This window comes from Procambarus clarkii, chromosome 59, assembly GCF_040958095.1.
Source record: "Procambarus clarkii isolate CNS0578487 chromosome 59, FALCON_Pclarkii_2.0, whole genome shotgun sequence".
In the NCBI taxonomy this organism is placed as follows: domain Eukaryota; kingdom Metazoa; phylum Arthropoda; class Malacostraca; order Decapoda; family Cambaridae; genus Procambarus; species Procambarus clarkii.
The window spans coordinates 24,359,707-24,387,476 of record NC_091208.1 but is presented as its reverse complement, the minus strand read 5'-3'; the positions used below and the strand labels follow the sequence as shown (position 1 = coordinate 24,387,476).

Sequence of the window (27,770 nt, the reverse complement as noted above, 5' to 3'; positions counted from 1 at the left end):
CGGCTTCTGTTGGAGCAGGTGCTTGGATGGTGTCCCTGGACCTTAAAGACGCATGTTCCTATTCATCCGGGGTTCTGAGACTGGTTAGGTTTCATAGTGGGGCGTCAGGTTTCCATTGCCTTTCCTTTTGGCTTGAATCTGGCACCTCGCATATTCACGCGTCTTATCTGGGTCGTGGTGACCCATCTGCATCTGCTAGGGGTTCGGGTCCTGGCCTACCTCGACGACTGGCTGGTGTGGGCTCCCAGCCAGTCTGCTTGTCTGCTCGCCAGGGGTGTGGCTCTTTCCCAGCTTGCCGGGTTCGGGTTCCTGGTGAACTGGAGGAAGTCCTATCTGGTTCAGTCCCAGGTTCGGACCTGGCTGGGTCTTATTTGGGACTCTTGGACCATTTCCATGTCTCTTCCTGGAGGCGTTGCTGAGGCTGCGGTCCCACCTTTGGCTGTTTCTAGAGGGGGGGGGGGGGGTTGAGTCCTGGGCCACTCGGCGGTTGCTCGAGCAATTGTGCGGGAGTTTGAACTTCACCGTGCTGATTGGGTTTGAGTTTGGCTTTGGTGTCTGTTCTAGTTCCTTTGGGGACACCCCTTCCGCTTCTCTCATGATCGCTGGGTTCGTACTCCAGGGGCCTTGCATCGGTTGCTGCGTCACCAGCTTCCTCTTAAGAGGTTTTCAGGGTTCAGTGCCTTGGCGCCTACATGAGCCTTCACTCGTTGTGTTCATGGATGCAGTCATCTCTCAGCTGGGGCTTTGTGACCAGTGCTCGCCAGGCCAGCCAGGGGGTAAATGGGGTTCGTCCTTCTGCCGAGCTCACAGCATGGTGCGGGAGTTTACGGCAGTTTGGCTGTCGCTTCGGAGAGTTCAGGTTGCTCAGGGTTTGACCATCCAGCTCCTTTCGGACTGTGCTCCATTGGTTTGTTGCCTGAACCGCAGGTGTTCTCTTCGGTCCTTGCCTCTTTGGGGCTGGTCGCTTTGAGTGGCTCATCTGCTGGCTTCTCGGGGTTTGGTTCTCCGTGTTGTTCATATCCGGGAGTGTCCAGTGTCCTGGCGGATGGCCTGTCTCGGTTCATTTCCCTGTCCACGGAATGGACGGTCGACACTGACTGACTCCTTCAGCTGGCTCTGCCAGGATGTACGGACTCCCGGATCTGGAACTCTTCATGTCGGCGTGGTCTCAGGGTCTCCCGATCTATGTGGCGTCCATCCCCGACTGCAAGGCTGTCACGGTGGATGCCTTTCGGCAAGACTGGTCAAGGTGTGGGTTACCTGTACCTCTTTTTCCTGATCCAGCTGTTGCCTCGGGCTTCTAGCTTGGATAGAGTCCTACCAGGGAAGAGTAGTCCTTGTGGCCCCTTGGTGGCCGGCATCCAGCCTTGGTTTCAGGTGCTGCTTGCTCGGTGTGCGAACCCGGGACGTTTTTCACTGGCTCTACCTCTTCCAGCAGGTCTGATCCTGTCTGGTACATAGCTGGTTTGGTCTTCTCCTCCGCTCTTTGCATCTGGTCTTTTTGTTGCGGGTTTATCACCATCTGTATGGTGATCAGGTGGCTTCGTTGATGGTGTACCACCTAAGAGTGTCGTCTTGGCGACAGTACGACGTTTCCTGGCGTTTTTTCTGCCATTTTCTCTCTTCATAGGTTGTCTTCTATTTCTGATCGAGTTGTCTTGTCCTTTTCTATCTTGGCCTATCTACCTATTTTCTATCTACCAGCGAGCATCAGAAATATTACAGGAACAACCTGTGGACATCTTCAAGAGGAAACTAGATTGTTTCCTTCAAGGAGTGCCAGACCAACTGGGCTGTGGTGGGTATGTGGGCCTGCGGGCTGCTCCAAGCAACAGCCTGGTGGACCAAACTCTCACAAGTCAAGTCTGACCTCGGGCCGGGCTTGGGGAGTAGAAGAACTCCCAGAACCCCATCAACCAGGTATCAACCAGGTACCAGGCCTTTCAGGATTGTTATTTGATGCCTAATTCTAACGCCTCGTATCGTGCGGTGCTGGCTGAGCTTGCATTCAGGGTGGATGTCACTTCTGCCCCATTCCAGTAAGCTTTCTTGTGGTTTGTTTCACCTCCAGCCTGCTCTTGTGCCACCTGAGTCATCCTGGTCCTTGGATGGGGTGTTCTCTTATCTTTCCTCTCCTCAGTTTGTGGAAGTGGTTCAAGATTGTTTTTCCAAGGCTCTGTTTCTGTTGGCAGTTGGCCTCTGGGGGTCGGGTTGGTGAGCTTCATGCTCTCCTCCGGCGCAGGGGTTTCTACTCTTTTTGGTCCTGGTGGTCGGTTTGTTCGGTTGCAGCCTTCTTTTCTGGTGAAGAACGAGACACCTGCTTTCCTGAGGGGCCCTTGGGTCATTGTTGCTTGGTTGGTCAGGCCGGGGATGCTTCATGTGTTGTGTCCGGTTGCGGCTCTTCGCTGTTATCTGCAGCGCTTCGACTTCGGTGGCTGGGGATGTGCTTAGGGCAGATCTGGTGTACCTTTTCCCTGTTCCAGGGCTCGGGTCTCTCAGGTCGTCCACAGGGTTATTGAGTCTAGCCAGCCTGCGGTCTTTCCTCGTGCCCATGACATTAGGAAGTTTGCTGCATTGGCTGTGGTGTTTGGTAACATGTCTTGGGCTTGATATTTGGGTGCAGGGATTTTGGAGGTCGAACAGGGTCCTGGCCGCCTGTTATTTGGTTAACGTTCGTGCTCCTGGGTGTTCCTGTGTTGCTTTGGGTTGCAGATTGCAGCCAGTTGTCTCGACTTCGTGTTTAGGAGTGTGTGGCGGACACCTCCTGAGTAAGTCCCTCTTTTCCTTATCTTTGGTTAGGTAGCTCCAGGAAGCCGAAGGGGGGTCCCCACACAAAAAAAAGGGTTGAATGTAATGAAACGCCATTTTCTGGGTGAGCCCCGGAGGCTCCCTGGCAACTCTCCCTCCCTCTCCTCCAGTCTGCAGTTTTTCGTGTTATTTGAAGTTTAGCTTCCAAACTGGAGTGCTGAGTAGCCAGCACGGGGAGGTCCAGAGCTCCACCCTCCCTCTCTCGGGGAGGGGAGGGCTGCGTGGACGAGCAGTGCTGCAGTAGAGTGTGATGTTTGCTTGTCTGCTTGAGATTGGAGGATGTTCTGCCTCTCTGCTTGGTTTTCTTTGTAATTTTCTTACCATGTGGAGTTTGTTTTGTGATGCCTACCTTTCTGGGTGCCTAACCCCGGTTGATGGCAGATAAGGAAAACCCTCAACCACAAGGGGATTTTCCATTGCTCCCTGTGGCTCTCTGAGGGGACCAGGTTCTGGCTCGTGGTTCCCGGTAGGTCGAACTCCATAGACTAATGCCCCGGTCTAATATATCACACATTAGCCCAATAGCTCCAGGGAGCCTCGGGCTCACTCAGAAAATCACATTTCACTACATTCAACGATGTTTTTCACCCATAGAGTTATAAACCCATAGAATCGCCTATCTGCTGAATTCGTAAATGCAAAATTGGATGCAAAAAATTCCCTGGAACAATGGGGAGGGGACCTTTGACTTGCCATTGGCTTCCTGTTCTTATTGAGGCCACTAGATTGAAGTTAGCCTCCAAGTAAATTCAGTTAAATTTGTTTCCTTCTAAATTTGTATAAAGCTGTCGGTAGCTTCTACATGTCTGGGTCACATCAATCACTGCTGTTTTCCATGTTTAGGTTGTGCAGGCGATGAGTCACAATAACGTGGCTGAAGTAGTTTGATCAGACCACACACTAGAAAGTGAAGGGACGACGACGTTTCGGTCCGTCCTGGACAATCGACTTGAGAATGGGCCAGGACGGACCGAAACGTCGTCGTCCCTTCACCTTCTAGTATTTGGTCAAACATATTTAGGTTTCTCTCCTATTTTATCCCATCTAGATTCTTGCTTATTTTCTTGTACTGTACTTTCCTTTATGATAATCTAGTAATTTTTAGAATTTCCTCATTCATCCCTGTTCCATTCTTCATACTCTGAGCCATGCTATATATTAAAAAAACTAAACACTGTGGTCAGTGGCCCCAAGCGGGATCTTATATTTTGTGTCCTCAATATGAGCTTCACTCTGAGCTAATATTAATTTTAGCCTTGCTGGTTTGTATTCTTCTCTTATCCTTGTTGCTTCTTGTTACACCAGCAAGTTTGTCTGGAGTCTAGTAGCTGTTCTGTTTGGGTTTCTTCTGTGAGCTTTGCCCAACTCCCTATTTGTGCTTTATAGTTTAAATCTCTTAGTATTAGGCATTTTACTCTTAATTGCTAATAATGCTGCCTCCTTTAGTGTTATTTATGCTATCTTTGTTTTTTTTTTATTGTTCTAGAGCTTCAGCTCTAGAACCCCACTTTTGCTATTATAATATGTTTATTTCAAATGATTTCACTTATGGTTATTTTTTTGACAGGTGACAGACATTGGTGATGCTATGATTCTTAAGCGATTATTTACAGAACTATTTAATAATGGCATCATTGTCATAGCAACTGGCAATCGTAAACCAGAAGACTTGTATAAGAATGGACTCCAGAGATCAAATTTCTTACCATTCATTCCTATACTTAAATCTCATTGTAAGGTAAGCAGTCTTTAAATTTCCTGATAGATTACATATAAAAATATATAATGTACAGAACAGTATTATGCCTTATTAGATAAACTATTAAGTATTTAGTGACTATATAATAGTGACTATCAAACTTTATTCATAAACCTTTACTTTTAACCTTGTATGGAATTTTGTATATATTTTATGACATCATAGGTAGTGTAACAAGTTGATTCCTGTTCTATTATAAGCATCAGATTAGATCTGGGTCTGGTTACATCTTGCCAAAAATGTCTTAATACATGTTTCAACTATGCTGTTATATTGTCAAAATGTTGGTATTATAGGTTTTAAAATTCAGTAACTGAATTCGTCATTAGTGCGAAATGAAGCTAAAGTTTCTGCTGGCATGTTGCAAGTTTATTTTCTGGAGGAGCTGAAGAGTGGTTCTCTGTAGCTAGCTTGTGAGGTAGCTCCACCCATGAGTCATATTAGCCCTTGGTGTCCATATTGCCTACTGGAGACCAGAGCAAGAACTTGGTGCTCACTCACAGAAATGAGCAGGGGATTATTACGATCACTCTCATCAAGGAAACTTCCAGGAAGTATGTGGAAATAAACTGACAATTGAAAGATTTTCAGAGAGACGAGAAATAAAGCAGCAAATACCTACACAAACGATCCACCAAACAGTTAGGTAGAACCCACTAGTTGCACTAAGTGGCATCACCATTGGGAGCTCTGGCTTCCCATGTCAACAGAACTCAGTCCTGTCACTGATGTCCACCTGTAATTACCTCAGTGTAGTCACAGGATGAGAGGTATTATAATAATAATTATAATAATAATAATAGTAGTAATAATAATAAATGTTTATTCAGGTAAAAGTACATACATACAAGATGCATTACAAACAATGTTGGATTTCTAGATAGAGCTAGTACATATTATGTTTAAAACCACTAATACACACAGCTTTTCAGGCAACATGGTGGTATCCCATTTTAGGCTCGTGGTGTCCTGTCTTCCCAGCACCGTCATATAATGCTTTGAAACTACTGTTTCCGTTCGTTGTCGGACTTGTTGGTCCTTTGGGGGTCTCGGGGAAGGTGGGGGGGTTCTTTCTGGGTTGTGCCTGGGCTCGGGGTTCCTCTCATCGTGGTAGGCCGCTGGCGCCAGTTTTGACCTCCACCACAAATTCTCACTTAACTTCTTCCATCTCTCATCTCTGGACTCCCCAGAAACAATATTTTCTCAGATACATCACGTTATGTTTGAGTTGTGTCAGAATTAGAGCTGAATGTGTGTGAATATATGTTCAAAAGAAAATATTTAAAACCAATATAGATGGCATATCATAGGAATCACACTATTCTAGTTGCTTGAAACTGTAATGTGCTGGCGTTGATTCGTTGTTATGATGGTTAATTTTGAAAAATATGGTGAATGGATTAGCCTTCTTTCTCTATACATTATGTACGTTCCTTTTGACTTTCCTCATGAAAAGTGGAAATAGGGTAATGGTTTTGATGACATTTTATGCATGGAAATGTGTCTTAATATTAATTATAATTTTCAGGTTATGAATCTGGACTCGGGCATTGACTATCGGACAAAACACCTCTCGGGCTCCAAGAAGGTGTTCTTCATTAAATCAGAATGTGATGCAGATGCCGAAGTTAAAGCATTATTCAAGGTATGTTTTGTATTCGTCATATTTATATATTTACTACAGTATTTTAGTTTGATTAAATTTTGTTATTTAAAACTTTATCACAACTTTAACCAGATTTAGACAAATGTATTCAAGTACACAGTATCTTATGCATGTTTTAAATATTAACATCCTAACAGACTTTCTCCAGTATGTGCAAATGGTGTTGCATCCAGTTATAAAAGTTTACATGTAGTCAACCTGCGTCAATATTCACTCCCTTTTACATCAATACAAATTTTGAGATTCCTGGAGCACAGTAGTCTACATTGTTAGCTTACAACCAAGGTTCACAGTCTTGATTCCCGTGATAGGACAGATGGTTGGACACTTTTCATTTGATCTGATAACTTTGTTCATCCAGCACTAAAGGTACTCGGGAGATAGACAATTATTGTTGGTTACATCCTGGGGAAGGTCAGTAATTACCTTAGTGGGACCTAGATAAGCCTAAGTATGGGCTTCCTGTCCCCCATATTGGGGAAACTGTATAGTGTGGGAGCCGGTGTGGCCGAGCAGACAGCACACTGGACTTGTGAACCTGTGGTCCCGGGTTCGATCCCGGGCGCAGGCGAGAAACAATGGGCAGAGTTTCTTTCACCCTATGCCCCTGTTAGCCGTAAAATAGGTACCTGGGTGTTAGTCAGCTGTCACGGGCTGCTTCCTGGGGGTGGAGGCCTGGTCGAGGACCGGGCCGCGGGGACACTAAAAAGCCCCGAAATCATCTCAAGATAACCTCAAGATAACCCATTATCTGAAGTATGTCCATCAAGTTACTACTGTACTTGCTTCCAACTGTGTAGTGTGCTTTGCATTAAGGTGACCATGGACTAATTATATAATGTTCATGGAGATTTCTCACATCTGAACTCCATGGCAACAGTTAGTTTTCATAACTATTTATAAACTCATATTTCCTCAACCACTTGGGCTGCATGGTTGACCGACAGTCTCACTTTATGCACGTTGGACTTCAATTCCCGAACATCAAGTGGTTGGGCACCATTTCCTCCCCCCCCCCCCTTCCCTGTCCCATCCCAAATCCTTATCATGGTCCCTTCCAAGAGCTATATAGTCGTAATGACTTAGCGCTTTATCCTGAGAGTTCCGTTTTTTCATGTTTGTCTTCAGGATCACTAAACTGAATCGAGAATAGCTAATCTAAGTCGTGTAAAATAAGGTTCGTTCAAGGATGTTATTTAACAAAATTATACGGAAGCTTTGTATTTGTGATAACCATACAAGGGAAGGCCAGGAGCAGAATTATTAGCTGTAATGAAGGAATGAATATTAATTGGTATTTGTACCAAATCATGTGAAGTATTTTCCATCCAGTAATGTTTGAGATACTCCTCTGAACATTTTGCCAGGGAGTGGTGATGCCGTACTAGTTTTCTTTGATGTTACGAAGTGTGAACAGTATTATAACAATACAGTTCTTTTAATAACTTTAACCCTTCAAAACTTTCTACTCCTTTTCAGGCAAGTGCTTCTCTACTTTTATCAAAGTGAGAAATGCGGTAATGATAATGATTACTTGATGAAATTCAGCTGTACATGATGGCTCCTTTTTCTGGGAGAAGCCCCTACGGCTTCTATCCAGAAATTATCCAGGCTGATATGAATATCCCTAATTCCACCCACAGTTGATGTGGGTGGAGTTCTAGGCCTACCGGAGACCACGAGCCAGAACCTGGCTCCCTCAGAGAGGCACGAGGAGCAATAGCCTATAGAAATGCACATGTGATTTTGGAGCATTGTATATCTGCCATCGACCGGGACAGGTACCCAGAAAGGTAAGCGCCCCAAAACAAACCCATATTCTGGTAAAAACGACGAAAATAAACAAACGAGTGGACAGAACTCCCCAAATGAAAACGAGCAAGCAAACGAGCATGATGTCGTTGGCTCGTTTGCGCTTGTGGCTGAGGACTTGTGCGCTCGTGGCTTTCTGGCTTCAGTCTTGTGTTTGTTTTCCCTCCTGGAGCTATCTTTGGATTGGCTTGTGGAGGGTGTAGAGGCGCTTGGGGCCGTTCCTGGGTCTTGTGCTTTAGTCTTGGCTGCTCGTGCATCATCTGCGCTGCTGAAGCTGTTTGTGCCGATCCTGCAGGATGCAGTGTCGCAGTTTTCGCTTCGTGTCTCGCGTGTCGGCAAGTGGTGCTTGCTTCCTTCTTGGAATCTGCCTGGGCTCTGGCTCTTAGGTTTTCTTCTCCCTTTTGTCCCTTGCTGCTTGCAGAGTCTGCAGTTGGGCAGTTTCTGCAAGCAGCCTCTTATAGTTGTCATCCGTTGTTGGACTTGTTGATCCTTTGGGGGTCTGGGGGGGGGGTCCTGGAAGGGTCATGCCTGGGCTCGGGGTTCCTCTTGTCGTGGTAGGCCACTAGCGCCAGTTTCTGGGTTGACGCCACCTTTGGACCCATCTTTGTCTGGTCGGTGCGGAGATTGCTCTGTGCGTAAGTCAGGTTCTTGTGGTTTGCCCCGTTGATGGGACGATGAAAGGGGGGGGGGAGGCTCGCTATGTTCACTCACGCCTGGTCTCACGCTTTGTGGGCTTTTCGGGCCGTTTCCGACAGCCTGCTGTGGTGTTGGGTGGCCCCTCCTCCTTCGGGGGGGTTCAGGACTGGTGAGGCAGGACTCTTCTCCTGCACTCAGTCGGGTCAGTCTCTTGGAGTAGGTACGTTTGGGTGTGGTCAAAATAGGACTGTGCGGACCTGCGGTTCATTCTGGACTTGTCCTGTCTGAACTCTTGGGTCTTTTGCCCCTCTTTTCAGATGACTATTCTCTCTCAGGTCTGGCTTCTGTTGGAGCCAGGCGCTTGGATGGTGTCTCTGGACCTCCGGGATGCATATTGGCACGTCCCGATTCATCCGGGGTTCAGTGATTGGCTCGGGTTTGTTGTGGGGCATCTCGGTTACTGCTTTCGTGGTCTCCCATTCGGGTTGAACCTGACAACTCGTGTGTTAGCACTGCTTTACCTGTGTTGTGGTGGCCCGTCTACATCTCTTAGGTCTTTGGGTGCTGGCCTTCCTCGACGACAGGCTGGTCTGGGCTCCCAGCCAGTTCGTGTGTGTGCTCGCCAGGGATTTGGTTCTTTCCTAGCTCGCCATGTTCGGGTTCCCAGCGAACTGGCGGAAGTCCCATCTGATTCCCACTCAGATTCGGACTTGGCTGGGTCTTAGTGTGGGACTCTCGGACCGCTTCCTTGTCTCTCCATCCGTAGTCTATGCTTCGGCTTCGCTCCCACCTTCGCTTGTTTCTGGGGGGCTCCCAGGTCATTCGGTGGTTGCTCGGGGGTTTGTGCTGGAGCCTGAACTTTGCCGTGATGGTCTACCCACTGGGTCGGGTTTGGCTTCATCGGCTGTTCTGGTTCCTTCAGGGATGTCCCTTCCACCTCTTTTGTGACTGCTGGGTTCGTCCTCCGAGTGCCTTGCGTCGGCTGCTGCATTGCCGGCTTCCTCTTCGGGTTTTTTGGGGTTCAGTGCCATGGCGCTACCGTCCTTCCGTCGGGCCCACAGCATGGTGCAGGAGTTCGCGGCAGTGTTTATGTCACTTCGGAGGGTTCAGGTTGTTCGCGGATCGATGATCAGGCTCCATTCAGACTGCTTCCCGGTGGTTCATTGCCCGAACTGTGGAAGTTTGCTGCGGTCTTTGGCTCTTTGGGGCTGGTCACTTTGGGTGACTCTGCTGAGTTTTCTGGGTTCTAGCTCGCTTAGAGACGTACCAAGGGAGAGTTGTCCTCTTGGCCCCATGGTGGCCAGCCCAGCCTTGGTTTCAGGTGCTGCTTGCTCGGTCTCCGAACCCAGAGGTTTTCCTGCGGCTCCGCCTGTTTCATCAGATCGGTCCGGTCCGTTACAAGACTGGTTCGATCTTCTCCACAAGTCTTCGTGTTTGGTCTTTTTGACTTGGGTCTATCACCATCTACTGCCAGTATATAGTGATCAGGTAGCTACTCTGATGGTGTCCCACCTGCGAGCTTCGTCTCAGCGGCAGTATGAAGTTTCCTGGCGGTCATTCCATTTCTTTTTGTCTCTTCGTAGGTGTACTTCATTTTCTGTTATTGTTGTCTTGTTCTTTCTCTCTTGCTTGTTCCAGGAGTGTTATCTTATGCCGAATACTGTCGCCTCGTATCGTGTAGTGCTGGCGGAACCTGCTGCATCTTGCTTTCAGCATTGATGTTACTTCTGCGCCATTTTGCAAGCTGTCTCGAGCCTGCTTTCAGGCGTTTCATCTTCGGCCTGCTCATGTGCCATCTGAGCCGTCCTGGTTATAGGACAGGGATCCCTCCTATCCCTCTTCCCCTCAATTTGTAGTGGCCCCTTCAGTTCAGGACTGTTTCTCTAAGACTCATTTTTTCCTGTTGGCGTTGGTCTTTGGGGGGTCGGGTCGGGGAGCTTCATGTTCTCCTCCGGCACGGGTTTTGGCCCTTTTTGGCTTTGGTGATAGGTTTGTTCATTTGCAGCCCTCTCCTACTTTTCTGGTGAAGAAAGAGACGTCTGCTTTCCAAGGGGGCCCTTGGGTTGTTGTTGATTGGTTGGTTAGGCCGGGGGTACATCATGTGTTGTGTACGGTTGCGGCTTTCTGCTATTTTTTTGTGCACCACAGCCTCTGTATCTGGGGACGCGCTTTAGATTGACACCGTTTTCTTTCTTCCCTATTCTCAGGTTCGGGTCTCTCAGGTCGTCCGCAGGGTTATTTGGTCCAACCAGGCGGCAATCTATCCCGGTGCCCACGACATTCGTAAGTTTGCTGCGTTTGCTGCCATCTTCGGTAACATGTCTTGGGATGACATTCGGGCACGGGGTTTTTGGTGGTCGAACAGGGTCCTGCCTGCTTGCTACCTGGTCAATGTTCCCGGGCCTCGTCTGGCCAGTGTTGCTTTGGTTCGGCGGTTGCAGCCAGTTACCTGGTTACCTGGTTGATGGGGTTCTGGGAGTTCTTCTACTCCCCAAGCCCGGCCCGAGGCCAGGCTTGACTTGTTAGAGTTTGGTCCACTAGGCTGTTGCTTGGAGCAGCCCGCAGGCCCACATACCCACCACAGCTCGGTTGGTCCGGCACTCCTTGGAGGAATAAATCTAGTTTCCTCTTGAAGATGTCCACTGTTGTTCCGGCAATATTTCTTATGCTCGCTGGGAGGGTGTTGAACAACCGTGGACCTCTGATGTTTATACAGTGTTCTCTGATTGTGCCTATGGCACCCCTGCTCTTCACTGGTTCTATTCTGCATTTTCTTCCATATTGTTCACTCCAGTACATTGTTATTTTACTGTGTAGATTTGGTACTTGGTCCTCCAGTATCTTCCAGGTGTATATTATTTGATATCTCTCTCGTCTTCTTTCTAGTGAGTACATTTGGAGGGCTTTGAGACGATCCCAATAATTTAGGTGCTTCATCGCGTCTATGCGTGCCGTATATGTTCTCTGTATTCCCTGTATTTCAGCAATCTCTTCTGCTCTGAAGGGGGAAGTGAGTACTGAGCAGTACTCAAGATGGGACAACACAAATGACTTGAAGAGTACAACCATTGTGATGGGATCCCTGGATTTGAAAGTTCTCGTAATCCATCCTATCATTTTTCTGGCTGTCGCAATATTTGCTTGGTTATGCTCCCTAAACGTTAGGTTGTCAGACATCATTATTCCCAAATCCTTTACATACTGTTTTCCTACTATGGGCAGATTTGATTGTGTTTTGTACCCTGTATTATGTATAAGGTCCTCATTTTTACTGTACCTGAGTACCTGGAATTTATCACTGTTAAACGTCATGTTATTTTCTGATGCCCAGTCAAAAACTTTATTAATATTAGCTTGAAAATTTTCAGTGTATTCAGCCGAGGTAATTTTCATACTGATTTTTGTGTCATCTGCAAAGGATGTTACGAAGCTGTGACTTGTATTTTTGTCTATATCTGATATGAGAATAAGGAACAGCAGTGGTGCAAGGACTGTACCCTGAGGAACAGAGCTTTTAACTGCGCTTGGACTAGATTTTATGTGGTTGACCGTTACCTCGCTGAGTCCTGTTTGACAGAAAACTGAGTATCCAGCATCCTACTTTACCGGTTATTCCCATTGACTTCATTTTGTGTGCTATCACGCCATGGTCACATTTATCGAAAGCCTTTGCGAAGTCTGTGTATATCACATCAGCATTCTGTTTTTCTTCTAATGCCTCGGCGACTTTGTCGTAGTGCTCAAGTAGCTGTGAGAGGCACGATCTTCCCGCTCGAAATCCATGTTGGCCTAGGTTGTGAAGGTCATTGGTCTCCATGAAATTGGTGACCTGACTCTCAAATACTTTTATTATGTGCGATGTTAGTGCAACTGGTCTATAATTCTTTGCCAATGTTTTGCTCCCTCCCTTGTGTAGAGGGGCTATGTCTGGTACTTTAAGTGCATCTGGTATCTCCCCCATGTCCAAGCTCTTCCTCCAGACTATACTGAGTGCCTGTGCTACTGGCACTTTGCATTTCTTTATAAATATTGAATTCCATGAATCTGGACCTGGGACAGAGTGCATGGGCATGTTTTCGACTTCGAGTTGAGGAGCAAGTGCCGACCAAAAGTACCTTTTGTTTTTATCTTTGGGTAAGTAGCTCTGGTGAGCCGATGGGGCTTCCCCCAGAAAACCAGCGTTGAATGTAAAGAAACGTTATTTTCTGGGTTGAGACCCAGAGGCTTCCTGGCATCCCTCCCTCCCTCCCTCCGGTCGGCATTTTTTTGCGTGTTTTGACATCCAGACCCAGAACTGAGGTGTGAGTAGCTGGCGTGAGGGGGGTCTGGGGCTTCCGCTCCCAGGAAGGGGGAGCTGCGCAGACGGTGGCATGGCATGTGGTGACGTCATGCTTGTTTGCTTGTTTTCATGTGGGGAATTCTGTCCACTCATTTGACTTTCAGTAATAGTTTCAACCAGAATAGAGAATTGTTTTGGGATGCTTACCTTTCTGGGTGCCTGACCCGGTCGATGGCAGGCATAGAATGCTCCATAACCACATGTGCATTTATATAGGCTATTGCTCCTCGTGCCTCTCTGAGGGGACCAGATTCTGGCTCGTGGTCCCTGGTAGGCCTAGAACTCTATTCACATTGACTGATGCCGAAGTCTAATATATCCATATCAACCTGGATAGCTCCAGGGAGCCTCCGGGTCTCACCCAGAAAATGGATTCAACACTGCATTCAATTCATTGCATTCAACACTGGTTTTTTAGGCTTCAAATGTCGACATATACGTCAGCATATACGATATATATATTAATTTATATTTATATAAATAGCAGTAACCCCCCCCCCATCCCATGCCGTAGTGATAAGACACTTGCCTGGCATTTCGCGAACGCTTTGGCCTAGGTTTGTATTCTGGCCGGGGGTGGATTTATTGGGCGCCAATCCTTAACTGTAGCCTCTGTTTACCCAACAGTAAAATGGGTACCTGGTTGTTAAATGATTTGGTGGGTCGTATTCTGGAAAATATTAGGATGAATACTTTGCCTGGCCTAGCGCCCCAGCCCATCCCATGGTCTGTCGAGCATTTCACACGAGCACGGAACTGCACTAAAATGTGTACTCTCTTTAGGTTTCTCACCCCAATTTTTGTGCTAAGTCTTTCCTTTTGGTATGAAATGGTTCGCAATAGAATTCTCTAAAGAGATATATACATATAAAAGTCAAAATGCCCGGCGTGCCGCCCGCAGCAAACCCAAAATTCAGCCAAGTGTTACCCGTGAGCACACAATTGCATTAAAATGTGTATTCTGTCTTTAGGTTTCTCACCTCAATTTTCGTGCTACGTCTTTCATTTTGGTATGAAATTGTACACAATAGAGTTCTCTAAAAGGATATATGCATATAAAGTCTAAAACCCCCTGCATGTTACAAACAGCAAACCAGAAAATATGCCGTGCATTACCCGTGAGTGCGCACCCATCGGCACACCCACAACATATGCACTAAAATGTGTGTACTCTTTTCAGTATTCTCACCTCAATTTTCGTGCTATGTCGCTCATTTTGATATCAAATTGTTCATAATAGAATTCTCGAAAGGGATATATGCATATAGGATTCAAAAGCCCAGCGCACTATCCACAGCAAACCCAAAAATCGGGCCAGCGTTGCCTGTGAGGGAACACCCACCTGCATACCCGTAACACCCCAACTAAAATGTATATACTCTTTTTCAGTTTTCTTACCTCAATTTTTGTGTTACGTAGTTCATTTTGGTATCAAATTGTCTGCTATAGAATGCCCTAAAGGGATATATTCATAGAAGGGCAACTGGAAGAACAACGTTACGAATACCATAAGAATAAATTACATCGTCATGTGAAAAAAATATATACACAACTGAATAAACATGTCTGTAGTTACCACACAATGATGTTTGTAGAGCATGAGTTGAGCATTAGGTTCAACCATTTGTGACTTGCGTCACAAGCAAGTCAAGCGCCTTCAACCAGTGTGGCTTCAGCAGCTGGCAGTCAAAACTAAATTTGCCTCATGAACTGTACAGTAATTTTAAGTGTTAATTTTAGTGTTGTGTTAGAATAGGTTATATAAATTGTCAAGAATTCTTAATTTCAAGATGTGTGGCATCAATCAAGATGATGAACTACAACAAGGTAAATTGAGGTTTCTAGTTGAATATTTTATAATTATATGTGGAAAGGCAATTCAATTTATGTTGTCTGTGGTATAAAAATAGTTTGAAATGGTTACTTTTGGACTTCCGCAGTGAAAACGTACGTTAATCCGGAAAAAGTGATAATCCGGCTGGGGGTCCTTTCCATACACAGTGGCACCTCGATTAATGAGCGGCTCTATTTACAAGCATTTCAAGTAACGAGCAAGCCACTCTCAGCAAATTTGTGTCTATTGACGAGCTTCACCTCTATTAACGAGCAAAACCACATGGTGCTTCCTAGCATCTCGCGGGTTCTCGCAAATTCTCGAATGCCTCCGACGCCAGTGTTGTTGTTGTATCGCACACGACAAGCATCCCTCTGGATTTATTTGCGCTTTTCTCTGGGTCATCACCATCCAGTTCCTTCCTCTCAATACCACTCCACTCCTCCAACCTATGGACCACAAAGTCATTGCAAACTTTAAGAAACTCTACATGAAGGCCTTGTTGGAGAGGTGTGTTGATGTGATAGACAATACAGAGCTGACCCTCAAAGAATTCTGGAAGAACCACTTCAATATCCTGGGTGCCTTACGTTTGATCGATAAGGCCTGGGAAGGAGTGACACGGAGGTCCCTAAACTCTGCATGGTGTAACCTGTGGCCTGAGGGTGTCCCTGAGCGAGCCTTCGAAGGTTTCGGTCCTGCACTTGCAACTGCATCTGCACCTGTGGAAGACCCGGAAGTGCATCTAGTAGATGATATTGTTGCTCTGGGGCAAACTTTGGGTCTAGAGTTGGATGCTGCTGATGTGCAGGAGTTAGTGGAGGAGCACAGTGAGGAACTGACCACTGAGGAACTCGTGGAACTTCAGAAGGAGCTTAATCAAGAGGAGGCACAAGAGCTCTCATCAGGGGAGGAGGAGGAGGTAGGGGAGGATGCTTCTGCCTCTTCAAGTGAGATCAGGGAAGTGTTGGGAATGTTTGAAAAGGTGACCGCAGTCATGGAAAAACATCACCCTGATGTGTGAACATGTTTAATGACAATTTGCTGTCTCATTTTAGGGACATCCTAAAACAAAGACAAAAGCAATTGTCAATAGATACATTCTTTGCAAAAGTAGAGAAAAGAAGAGCCAGTGATAGTGAACCACAACCCGGTCCCAGTGGGGTGAAATTCCCAAGAAGAGAGAGCCCACCTGACTCAGAGGTGGATTCTCCTTCCACACCATAACCCCTCTCCTCCTTCCCACCTCCCCATCGTCTCCCTCAAGTCAGCAACAACTCTTCATAAGGTAAAGTAAAAATGAAAACAGTACAACAAAACATTTATAATTACATGTGCAGTATTATATTTACATTAAAAAATGTCATACAAGTATGGATGTTTTTGGGAGTGGAACGGATTAAATTTATTTCCTTTATTTTAAATGGGGAAATGTGTTTCTTAAGACGAGTTTTCCACATAACTAGCACGGTGCCAGAATGGATTAAACTCGTTAATCGAGGTGCCACTGTAGTCCGGATTAGCGAGCTGATACATTATATATAAATAAATAACAAGATTAATAAATTTTATATATGGATATACAGTATATATATATATTAGTATATTTTGGTAGCAGTCTTTCTTGTAAATATATATTATTAAATATGACCGAAAAAGTAAGATTAATAATTCTAACACGAATTTTCTCAATATTTCTTATGCTTCTTTTCACTGTCGATGGTAATTGAAAAATCAATTCTCCAAAATTAATTTTTATTTTTAGTCTGACGCGACACTTGAACGCGTTTCAGTAATAACTTATTACATTTTCAAAGACTTTAGTTTACACACACACAACTATAACCTGTAAACACTAAACAGAGTTGTATGCTATCATTTAAACAGCTTTCATCTTATATACCCGCATTTGGGTGAGGTGATATGTTACAACAGTTTTGGATGAGGTGAACAAAACTTTCAACACAAGATAGAACAGGAAACAATGGGTATAAATTGGGTAAATTAAAGGGAAGGATGGAAGTAACTGCAAAGGGCCTATTGGCCCATATTTTTTGATGCTTCTATATTGGTGCGGAGTCTTGAAGTGGGTAGAATATAGTTGTGCATTGATTGGCTGTTGATGGCTGGTGTTGACTTCTTGATGTGTAGTGCCTCGCAGATGTCAAGCCGCCTGCTATCGCTGTATCTATCGATGATTTGTGTGTGTGTAATTACCTAAGTATAATTACCTACGTGTAGTTACAGGATGAGAGCTACGCTCGTGGTGTCCTGTCTTCCCAGCTCTCTTTGTCATACAACACTTTGAAACTACTGACGGTCTTGGCCTCCACCACCTTCACACCTAACTTGTTCCAACCGTCTACCACTCTGTTTGCGAAAGTCAATTTTCTTATATTTCTTCGGCATCTGTGTTTAGCTAGTTTAAATCTATGACCTCTTGTTCTTAAAGTTCCAGGTCTCAGGAATTCTTCCCTATCAATTTTATCAATTCCTGTTACTATTTTGTATGTAGTGATCATATCACCTCTTTTTCTTCTGTCTTCTAGTTTTGGCATATTTAATGCCTCTAACCTCTCCTCGTAGCTCTTGCCTTTCAGTTCTGGGAGCCACTTAGTAGCATGTCTTTGCACTTTTTCCAGTTTGTTGATGTGCTTCTTAAGATATGGGCACCACACCACCACTGCATATTCTAGCTTTGGCCTAACAAAAGTCGTGAACAATATCTTTAGTATATCGCCATCCACGTATTTAAAAGCAATTCTGAAGTTAGAAAGTGTAGCATAGGCTCCTCGCACAATATTCTTTATGTGGTCCTCAGGTGATAGTTTTCTATCTAGAACCACCCCTAGATCTCTTTCTTTATCAGAATTCTTTAAAGATTTCTCACATAATATATAGGTTGTGTGGGGTCTATGTTCTCCTATTCCACATTCCATAACATGGCATTTATTAACATTAAATTCCATTTGCCAAGTGGTGCTCCATATACTTATTTTGTCCAGGTCATCTTGAAGGGCATGACAATCATCTAAGTTTCTTATCCTTCCTATTATCTTAGCATCATCAGCAAACATGTTCATATAATTCTGTATACCAACTGGTAGATCATTTATGTAGACAATAAACATCACTGGTGCAAGAACTGAACCCTGTGGTACTTCACTTGTGACATTTCTCTAGTCCGATACATTGCCTCTGATTACTGCCCTCATTTTTCTATTAGTCAGAAAATTTTTCATCCATGTTAGAAGCTTACCTGTTACCCCTCCAATATTTTCCAGTTTCCAGAACAACCTCTTATGTGGAACTCTGTCGAAAGCCTTTTTTAGGTTCAGATAGATGCAGTCAACCCAACCATCATAGAAACTGAATAAATTCGATACACAGGATCTTCCAGATCGAAAACCATACTGTCTGGCAAAGTTGGCGAATACAATGTTATATATACATACACACACACACACACACACACACACACACACACACACACACACACATATATACATATATACACATATATATACAGTATAATAATTTTTTCCAGCTCTTCAGTGCAGAGGAGACAGATATTGTCCGACCACGCATCCTCACTTATGGTGGTAGAAGTGTGACATTTCAGAAGACTTGTGGTGGTGTATTGGATAGCACATTTGAGGAGCTTTGTAATAGAGTAAGTACTGTAGTTTAAAGTTATTAAATGAATGTTTATACTTAAATTAACATTATAATATTTTATTAATGGATTCTGAAGGGAAACTCTTATAGAAAGAAAGGAGCAAGAGCAGCAGATATCATATGTTACTTCAGATATCATATTCCCGCCATGATATCTGAAGTAACACAAATCAAGGGCATCAGAAGGGAATTATGAATCACCATAATAATGAATCCATCAAGAAGAAAAATGATAAAAGATATTTAGAAATATCACAGTAGAATACCAGCAGATGTTTCTGTGAAGGAGGTAGGTAGTAAGCACATCTGTGAAGAAGCAAAAACATGCAACTGCTGCAGGTAGTGAGAAGGACAAATTTAAAAATGATTAAATGCAGATGAAAAAAAAATGAATAATGAGGTGTGAAGAACTTGCCAGAATGTTTGAGATAATGTTGTGGTGGAAGGTGAGAACTGTGAGGGTATCACTGAATAGTAAATCTGGGAAATGTAAAGAGTGTAAGAATAATAAAGGCTTGAACTTACCGAGTTTGGCATGCAAGGTTGTATAGCAGGCTAGTGATAGTATAGTATAGTATAGCAGGCTAGTGATAGTATAGTATAGCAGGCTAGTGATAATATAGTATAGCAGGCTAGTGATAGTATAGTATAGCAGGCTAGTGATAGTATAGTATAGCAGGCTAGTGATAGTATAGTATAGTATAGCAGGCTAGTGATAGTATAGTATAGCAGGCTAGTGATAATATAGTATAGCAGGCTAGTGATAGTATAGTATAGCAGGCTAGTGATAGTATAGTATAGTATAGTATAGCAGGCTAGTGATAATATAGTATAGCAGGCTAGTGATAGTATAGTATAGCAGGCTAGTGATAATATAGTATAGCAGGCTAGTGATAATATAGTATAGCAGGCTAGTGATAGTATAGTATAGCAGGCTAGTGATAGTATAGTATAGTATAGCAGGCTAGTGATAGTATAGTATAGTATAGCAGGCTAGTGATAGTATAGTATAGCAGGCTAGTGATAGTATAGTATAGTATAGCAGGCTAGTGATAGTATAGTATAGTATAGCAGGCTAGTGATAGTATAGTATAGTATAGCAGGCTAGTGATAGTATAGTATAGTATAGCAGGCTAGTGATAGTATAGTATAGTATAGCAGGCTAGTGATAGTATAGTATAGCAGGCTAGTGATAGTAGTATAGTATAGCAGGCTAGTGATAGTATAGTATAGTATAGCAGGCTAGTGATAGTATAGTATAGTATAGCAGGCTAGTGATAGTATAGTATAGTATAGCAGGCTAGTGATAGTATAGTATAGCAGGCTAGTGATAGTATAGTATAGTATAGCAGGCTAGTGATAGTATAGTATAGTATAGCAGGCTAGTGATAGTATAGTATAGTATAGCAGGCTAGTGATAGTATAGTATAGTATAGCAGGCTAGTGATAGTATAGTATAGTATAGCAGGCTAGTGATAGTATAGTATAGTATAGCAGGCTAGTGATAGTATAGTATAGTATAGCAGGCTAGTGATAGTATAGTATAGCAGGCTAGTGATAGTATAGTATAGCAGGCTAGTGATAGTATAGTATAGTATAGCAGGCTAGTGATAGTATAGTATAGTATAGCAGGCTAGTGATAGTATAGTATAGTATAGCAGGCTAGTGATAGTATAGTATAGTATAGCAGGCTAGTGATAGTATAGTATAGTATAGCAGGCTAGTGATAGTATAGTATAGTATAGCAGGCTAGTGATAGTATAGTATAGTATAGCAGGCTAGTGATAGTATAGTATAGTATAGCAGGCTAGTGATAGTATAGTATAGCAGGCTAGTGATAGTATAGTATAGTATAGCAGGCTAGTGATAGTATAGTATAGTATAGCAGGCTAGTGATAGTATAGTATAGTATAGCAGGCTAGTGATAGTATAGTATAGCAGGCTAGTGATAGTATAGTATAGCAGGCTAGTGATAGTATAGTATAGTATAGCAGGCTAGTGATAGTATAGTATAGCAGGCTAGTGATAGTAGTATAGTATAGCAGGCTAGTGATAGTATAGTATAGTATAGCAGGCTAGTGATAGTATAGTATAGCAGGCTAGTGATAGTATAGTATAGCAGGCTAGTGATAGTATAGTATAGCAGGCTAGTGATAGTATAGTATAGTATAGCAGGCTAGTGATAGTATAGTATAGCAGGCTAGTGATAGTATAGTATAGTATAGCAGGCTAGTGATAGTATAGTATAGTATAGCAGGCTAGTGATAGTATAGTATAGCAGGCTAGTGATAGTATAGTATAGTATAGCAGGCTAGTGATAGTATAGTATAGCAGGCTAGTGATAGTATAGTATAGTATAGCAGGCTAGTGATAGTATAGTATAGTATAGCAGGCTAGTGATAGTATAGTATAGCAGGCTAGTGATAGTATAGTAGTATAGCAGGCTAGTGATAGTATAGTATAGCAGGCTAGTGATAGTATAGTATAGTATAGCAGGCTAGTGATAGTATAGTATAGTATAGCAGGCTAGTGATAGTATAGTATAGCAGGCTAGTGATAGTATAGTATAGTATAGCAGGCTAGTGATAGTATAGTATAGTATAGCAGGCTAGTGATAGTATAGTATAGCAGGCTAGTGATAGTATAGTATAGCAGGCTAGTGATAGTATAGTATAGCAGGCTAGTGATAGTATAGTATAGCAGGCTAGTGATAGTATAGTATAGTATAGCAGGCTAGTGATAGTATAGTATAGTATAGCAGGCTAGTGATAGTATAGTATAGCAGGCTAGTGATAGTATAGTATAGCAGGCTAGTGATAGTATAGTATAGTATAGCAGGCTAGTGATAGTATAGTATAGTATAGCAGGCTAGTGATAGTATAGTATAGTATAGCAGGCTAGTGATAGTATAGTATAGCAGGCTAGTGATAGTATAGTATAGTATAGCAGGCTAGTGATAGTATAGTATAGCAGGCTAGTGATAGTATAGTATAGTATAGCAGGCTAGTGATAGTATAGTATAGTAGCAGGCTAGTGATAGTATAGTATAGCAGGCTAGTGATAGTATAGTATAGCAGGCTAGTGATAGTATAGTATAGCAGGCTAGTGATAGTATAGTATAGCAGGCTAGTGATAGTATAGTAATAGCTATAGCAGGCTATGATAGATTAGTATTAGTATAGCAGGCTAGTGATTAGTATAGTATAGTCTAGGCTAGTGCTAGTATAGTATAGGCTCGTGATAGTATAGTATTAGCAGGCTAAGTGATAGTATAGTATAGTCTAGCAGGCTAGTGATAGTATAGTATTATAGCAGGGCTAGTGATAGTATAGTATAGCAGGTTAGTGATAGTATAGTTAGTTATAGCAGGCTAGTGATGTTAGTATAGTATAGCAGGCTAGTGAAGTATAGTATAGTATAGCAGGCTAGTGATAGTATAGTATCGCAGGCTAGTGATCAGTATAGTATAGTTATAGCAGGCTAGTGATAGTATAGTATAGTATAGCAGGCTAGTGATAGTATAGTATAGCAGGCTAGTGATAGTATAGTATAGCAGGCTAGTGATAGTATAGTATAGTATAGCAGGCTCGTTGATAGTATAGTATTAGTATAGCAGGCTAGTGCTCAGTGTAGTATAGCAAGGGGCTAGTGATAGGTATAGTATCAGTATAGCCAGGCTAGTAATAGTATAGTATAGTATAGCAGGCTAGTGGATAGTATAGTATAGTATAGCAGCAGGCTAGTGATAGTATAGTATCGTATAGCAGGCTAGTGATAGTATAGTATAGCAGGCTAGTGATAGTAGTATAGTATAGCAGGCTAGTGATAGTATAGTATAGCAGGCTAGTGATAGTATAGTATAGCAGGCTAGTGATAGTATAGTATAGCAGGCTAGTGATAGTATAGTATAGGCTAGTGCTAGTATAGTATAGTATAGCAGGCTAGTGATAGTATAGTAGTATAGCAGGCTAGTGATAGTATAGTATAGCAGGCTAGTGATAGTATAGTATAGCAGGCTAGTGATAGTATAGTATAGTATAGCAGGCTAGTGATAGTATAGTATAGTATAGCAGGCTAGTGATAGTATAGTATAGCAGGCTAGTGATAGTATAGTATAGTATAGCAGGCTAGTGATAGTATAGTATAGTAGCAGGCTAGTGATAGTATAGTATAGCAGGCTAGTGATAGTATAGTATAGCAGGCTAGTGATAGTATAGTATAGTATAGCAGGCTAGTGATAGTATAGTATAGCAGCTAGTGATAGTATAGTATAGCAGGCTAGTGATAGTATAGTATAGCAGGCTAGTGATAGTATAGTATAGTATAGCAGGCTAGTGCATAGTATAGTATAGTGATAGCAGGCTAGTGATAGTATAGCTATAGCAGGCTAGTGATAGTATAGTATAGCAGGCTAGTGAGTAGTATAGTATAGCAGGCATAGTGTAGTAGTTATAGTATAGCAGGCTAGTGATAGTATAGTATAGCAGGACTAGTGATAGTAAGTATAGTATAGCAGGCTAGTAGATAGTATAGTATAGCAGGCTAGTGATAGTATAGTATAGCAGACTAGTGATAGTATAGTATAGCAGCTAGTGTAGTAGTATAGTATAGCAGGCTAGTGATAGTATAGTATAGTATAGCAGGCTAGTGATAGTCTAGTATAGCAGGCTAGTGATAGTAATTTAGTATAGCAGGCTAGTGATTAGTTATAGTATAGCAGGCTAGTGATAGTATAGTATAGTATAGCAGGCTAGTGATAGTAGTATAGTATAGCAGGCTAGTGATAGTATAGTATAGCAGGCTAGTGATAGTATAGTATAGCAGGCTAGTGATATATAGTATAGTATCAGCAGGCTTAGTGATAGTATCGTATAGTATAGCAGGCTAGTGATAGTATAGTAATATATATGCAGTCTAGTGTAGTTATAGTATAGTATAGCAGGCTAGTGATAGTATAGTATGTCAGGCTAGTGATAGTATTAGTTATAGTATAGCAAGGCTAGTGATAGATAGTATAGTATAGCAGGTAGTGATAGTATAGTATAGCAGGGCTAGTGATAGTATATAGTATAGTATAGCAGGCCTAGTGATAGTTATAGTATAGCTTTAGCAGGCTAGTGATAGTATAGTATAGGCAGGCTAGTGATAGTCTAGTATAGCAGGCTAGTGATAGTAAGTAATAGTATAGCATAAGCAGGCTAGTGATAGTATAGTATAGCAGGCTAGTGATAGTATAGTATAGTATAGCAGGCTAGTGATAGTATAGATAGAAGGCTAGTGATAGGTATAGTATAGTATAGCAGGCTAGTGATAGTATAGTATAGGTATAGCAGGCTAGTGATAGTATAGTATAGTATAGCAGGCTAGTGATAGTATAGTATAGCAGGCTAGTGATAGTATAGTATAGCAGGCTAGTGATAGTATAGTATAGCAGGCTAGTGATAGTATAGTATAGCAGGCTAGTGATAGTATAGTATAGTATAGCAGGCTAGTGATAGTATAGTATAGCAGGCTAGTGATAGTATAGTATAGCAGGCTAGTGATAGTATAGTATAGTATAGCAGGCTAGTGATAGTATAGTATAGCAGGCTAGTGATAGTATAGTATAGTATAGCAGGCTAGTGATAGTATAGTATAGTATAGCAGGCTAGTGATAGTATAGTATAGCAGGCTAGTGATAGTATAGTATAGCAGGCTAGTGATAGTATAGTATAGTATAGCAGGCTAGTGATAGTATAGTATAGCAGGCTAGTGATAGTATAGTATAGCAGGCTAGTGATAGTATAGTATAGTATAGCAGGCTAGTGATAGTATAGTATAGCAGGCTAGTGATAGTATAGTATAGTATAGCAGGCTAGTGATAGTATAGTATAGCAGGCTAGTGATAGTATAGTATAGCAGGCTAGTGATAGTATAGTATAGTATAGCAGGCTAGTGATAGTATAGTATAGTAGCAGGCTAGTGATAGTATAGTATAGTATAGCAGGCTAGTGATAGTATAGTATAGCAGGCTAGTGATAGTATAGTATAGCAGGCTAGTGATAGTATAGTATAGTATAGCAGGCTAGTGATAGTATAGTATAGCAGGCTAGTGATAGTATAGTATAGTATAGCAGGCTAGTGATAGTATAGTATAGCAGGCTAGTGATAGTATAGTATAGCAGGCTAGTGATAGTATAGTATAGCAGGCTAGTGATAGTATAGTATAGTATAGCAGGCTAGTGATAGTATAGTATAGCAGGCTAGTGATAGTATAGTATAGTATAGCAGGCTAGTGATAGTATAGTATAGCAGGCTAGTGATAGTATAGTATAGCAGGCTAGTGATAGTATAGTATAGCAGGCTAGTGATAGTATAGTATAGCAGGCTAGTGATAGTATAGTATAGCAGGCTAGTGATAGTATAGTATAGCAGGCTAGTGATAGTATAGCAGGCTAGTGATAGTATAGCAGGCTAGTGATAGTATAGCAGGCTAGTGATAGTATAGTATAGCAGGCTAGTGATAGTATAGTATAGCAGGCTAGTGATAGTATAGTATAGCAGACTAGTGATAGTATAGTATAGCAGGCTAGTGATAGTATAGTATAGCAGGCTAGTGATAGTATAGTATAGCAGGCTAGTGATAGTATAGTATAGTATAGCAGGCTAGTGATAGTATAGTATAGCAGGCTAGTGATAGTATAGTATAGCAGGCTAGTGATAGTATAGTATAGTATAGCAGGCTAGTGATAGTATAGTATAGCAGGCTAGTGATAGTATAGTATAGCAGGCTAGTGATAGTATAGTATAGCAGGCTAGTGATAGTATAGTATAGCAGGCTAGTGATAGTATAGTATAGTATAGCAGGCTAGTGATAGTATAGTATAGTATAGCAGACTAGTGATAGTATAGTATAGCAGGCTAGTGATAGTATAGTATAGTATAGCAGACTAGTGATAGTATAGTATAGCAGGCTAGTGATAGTATAGTATAGTATAGCAGGCTAGTGATAGTATAGTATAGCAGGCTAGTGATAGTATAGTATAGTATAGCAGGCTAGTGATAGTATAGTATAGCAGGCTAGTGATAGTATAGTTTAGCAGGCTAGTGATAGTATAGTATAGCAGGCTAGTGATAGTATAGTATAGCAGGCTAGTGATAGCATAGTATAGCAGAGCCGGCGGAAGCTAGCGGCCGAGTTCTGTCCGTGTGATCCTGTGGTCCCGGGTTCGATCCTGGGCGCCGGCAAGAAACGATGGGCAGAGTTTCTTTTCCCCTGATGCTCCTGTTACCCAGCAGTAAATAGGTACCTGAGTAAATAGGTAAATAGGTAAAACTTAACAGTGCACTTTATTTACCAAACACTTTAAAATTTATGAGTTAAGAGATATAATCTTAACCAATCACTGGATGGATTCATTAAGACAGGAAGTAATTCCTGTGTTAATTAATTCCTGTGGCTGGGTGGGGGTCGTGGCGAGTGGCTGGGTGGGGGTCGTGGCGAGTGGCTGGGTGGGGGTCGTGGCGAGTGGCTGGGTGGGGGTCGTGGCGAGTGGCTGGGTGGGGGTCGTGGCGAGTGGCTGGGTGGGGGTCGTGGCGAGTGGCTGGGTGGGGGTCGTGGCGAGTGGCTGGGTGGGGGTCGCGGCGAGTGGCTGGGTGGGGGTCGCGGCGAGTGGCTGGGTGGGGGTCGTGGCGAGTGGCTGGGTGGGGGTCGTGGCGAGTGGCTGGGTGGGAGTCGTGGCGAGTGGCTGGGTGGGGGTCGTGGCGAGTGGCTGGGTGGGGGTCGTGGCGAGTGGCTGGGTGGGGGTCGTGGCGAGTGGCTGGGTGGGGGTCGTGGCGAGTGGCTGGGTGGGGGTCGTGGCGAGTGGCTGGGTGGGGGTCGTGGCGAGTGGCTGGGTGGGGGGTTGTGGTGACTGGCTTGGTGAGCCACACACCCATTCATCTTTTCGGTGGTTTTATTCCTCTCAGCTTACCCCTGTAGAGGTTCGGGAGGCCCTTGGGGCATAGCTGATGTGAGACCCGGTTTACGCCTCTGTGTTGGATCCAGTTTTGTTTGAGTTTGGTTCCTCTTCCCCTGATTGGGTGCATTCCGAGTTTCCTGCCTCTCCCTGGCTGGCACCCTGCCATGACAGCTTGTTGGTGTGGGCTCCCTGCCGGTCTTGGCTGGACCTAGTGTGGGGTTCTTGGGCTGCGTCCGTTTCTCTCCTTCCTCTCCCTCCGGTGGCAGTCTCGCCTTCTGCTGTTTTTGAGAGGGACTTGGGTCAGTTGGCTGTTGCTCAAGCAGCTGTGCGGGAGCCTGACCTTTGCTCTGTTGGTTTTCTGCTGGGAAGGGTTTGGCTTCGGAGGCTGTTCTGGTATTTTCGGAGCGGGTTCTTTCATCGCTCTTGTGTTCACTGGGTTCGTTCCACAGTGTCCTTGCACCAATTGCTGCATTATCGGCTTCCTTTTCGGGTTTTTCTGGGTTTGGTGCCATGATGCCTTCCTCTTCCCCTCACTCGATATGTTCCCAGTCTCTCGGTTGGGGGTTTGTGTTCAGTGCTCACCAGTCCAGGCCTGGGGCATTGGGGCTCTCCTTAAGTCGAGCTCACAGCACAGTGTGGCAGGTGATACAGGGGATTAGGCTTCCTCAGGCCTCAATGTTCTGGCTGTATTCGGACTGCTCCCCCCGTGGTTCATTTTTTTGCACTGGTGGGGGTCTCTCTTCATTCCATGGTCCTTTAGGGTTGGTCACTTCAGGTAGATGGAGTGGACGGTCAATGCCGATTACCTCCTTTGGCTTTGCCAAAAGGAGGCAATTGGAGGTGGACCTCTTAACGTCAGCTTAGTCTCGGCATCTCCCATTGTATGTGGTGCCATTTCCCATCTGCGAGGCCTGCTGTTGATGCTTTTTGGCAGGACTGGTCAAGGTGGGGGTTCCTGTACATCTTTGTCCTGGTCCAGCTGTTGCTCCGAGTTCTAGCTTGGCTGGAATCCTATTGGGGAGTATGCTTTTCTTGGTTCCATGGTGGTGGAAACCCAGCCTTGGTTTCAGGTGCTGCTTGCTTGGTGTCTGAACCCAGGCATTTTTCCGTGGCTTCACCTCTTTTCCGCAGGTCAGGCCGGTGAGCTGGTTCAATTTACTCTTCTGCTCTCCGTGTCTGGTTTTTCTGATGCAGGTGTATCACCGTTTGTGTTGTGATCAGGTGGCTTCTTTGTTGATGTCTTACCTGCGGTTTTTGTTTCGGCAACAATATGCAGTTTACTTGGCGGTCTTTCCGTC

At 43.7% G+C, this 27,770-nt stretch overlaps 1 protein-coding gene across 2 annotated transcripts in view; it reads left to right on the top strand.

Moving 5' to 3' along the window:
* LOC123768223 (putative ATPase N2B) overlaps window positions 1-27,770 on the top strand; it is a 67,487-nt gene that overhangs the window by 21,399 nt on the left and 18,318 nt on the right. For both annotated transcript variants that reach the window (XM_045758674.2, XM_069307045.1), the window contains 3 exons: window positions 4,376-4,546; window positions 6,096-6,212; window positions 18,402-18,527. In XM_045758674.2, the coding sequence (XP_045614630.1) occupies window positions 4,376-4,546; window positions 6,096-6,212; window positions 18,402-18,527 (414 nt within the window). The remainder of the gene's footprint in view (window positions 1-4,375; window positions 4,547-6,095; window positions 6,213-18,401; window positions 18,528-27,770) is intronic.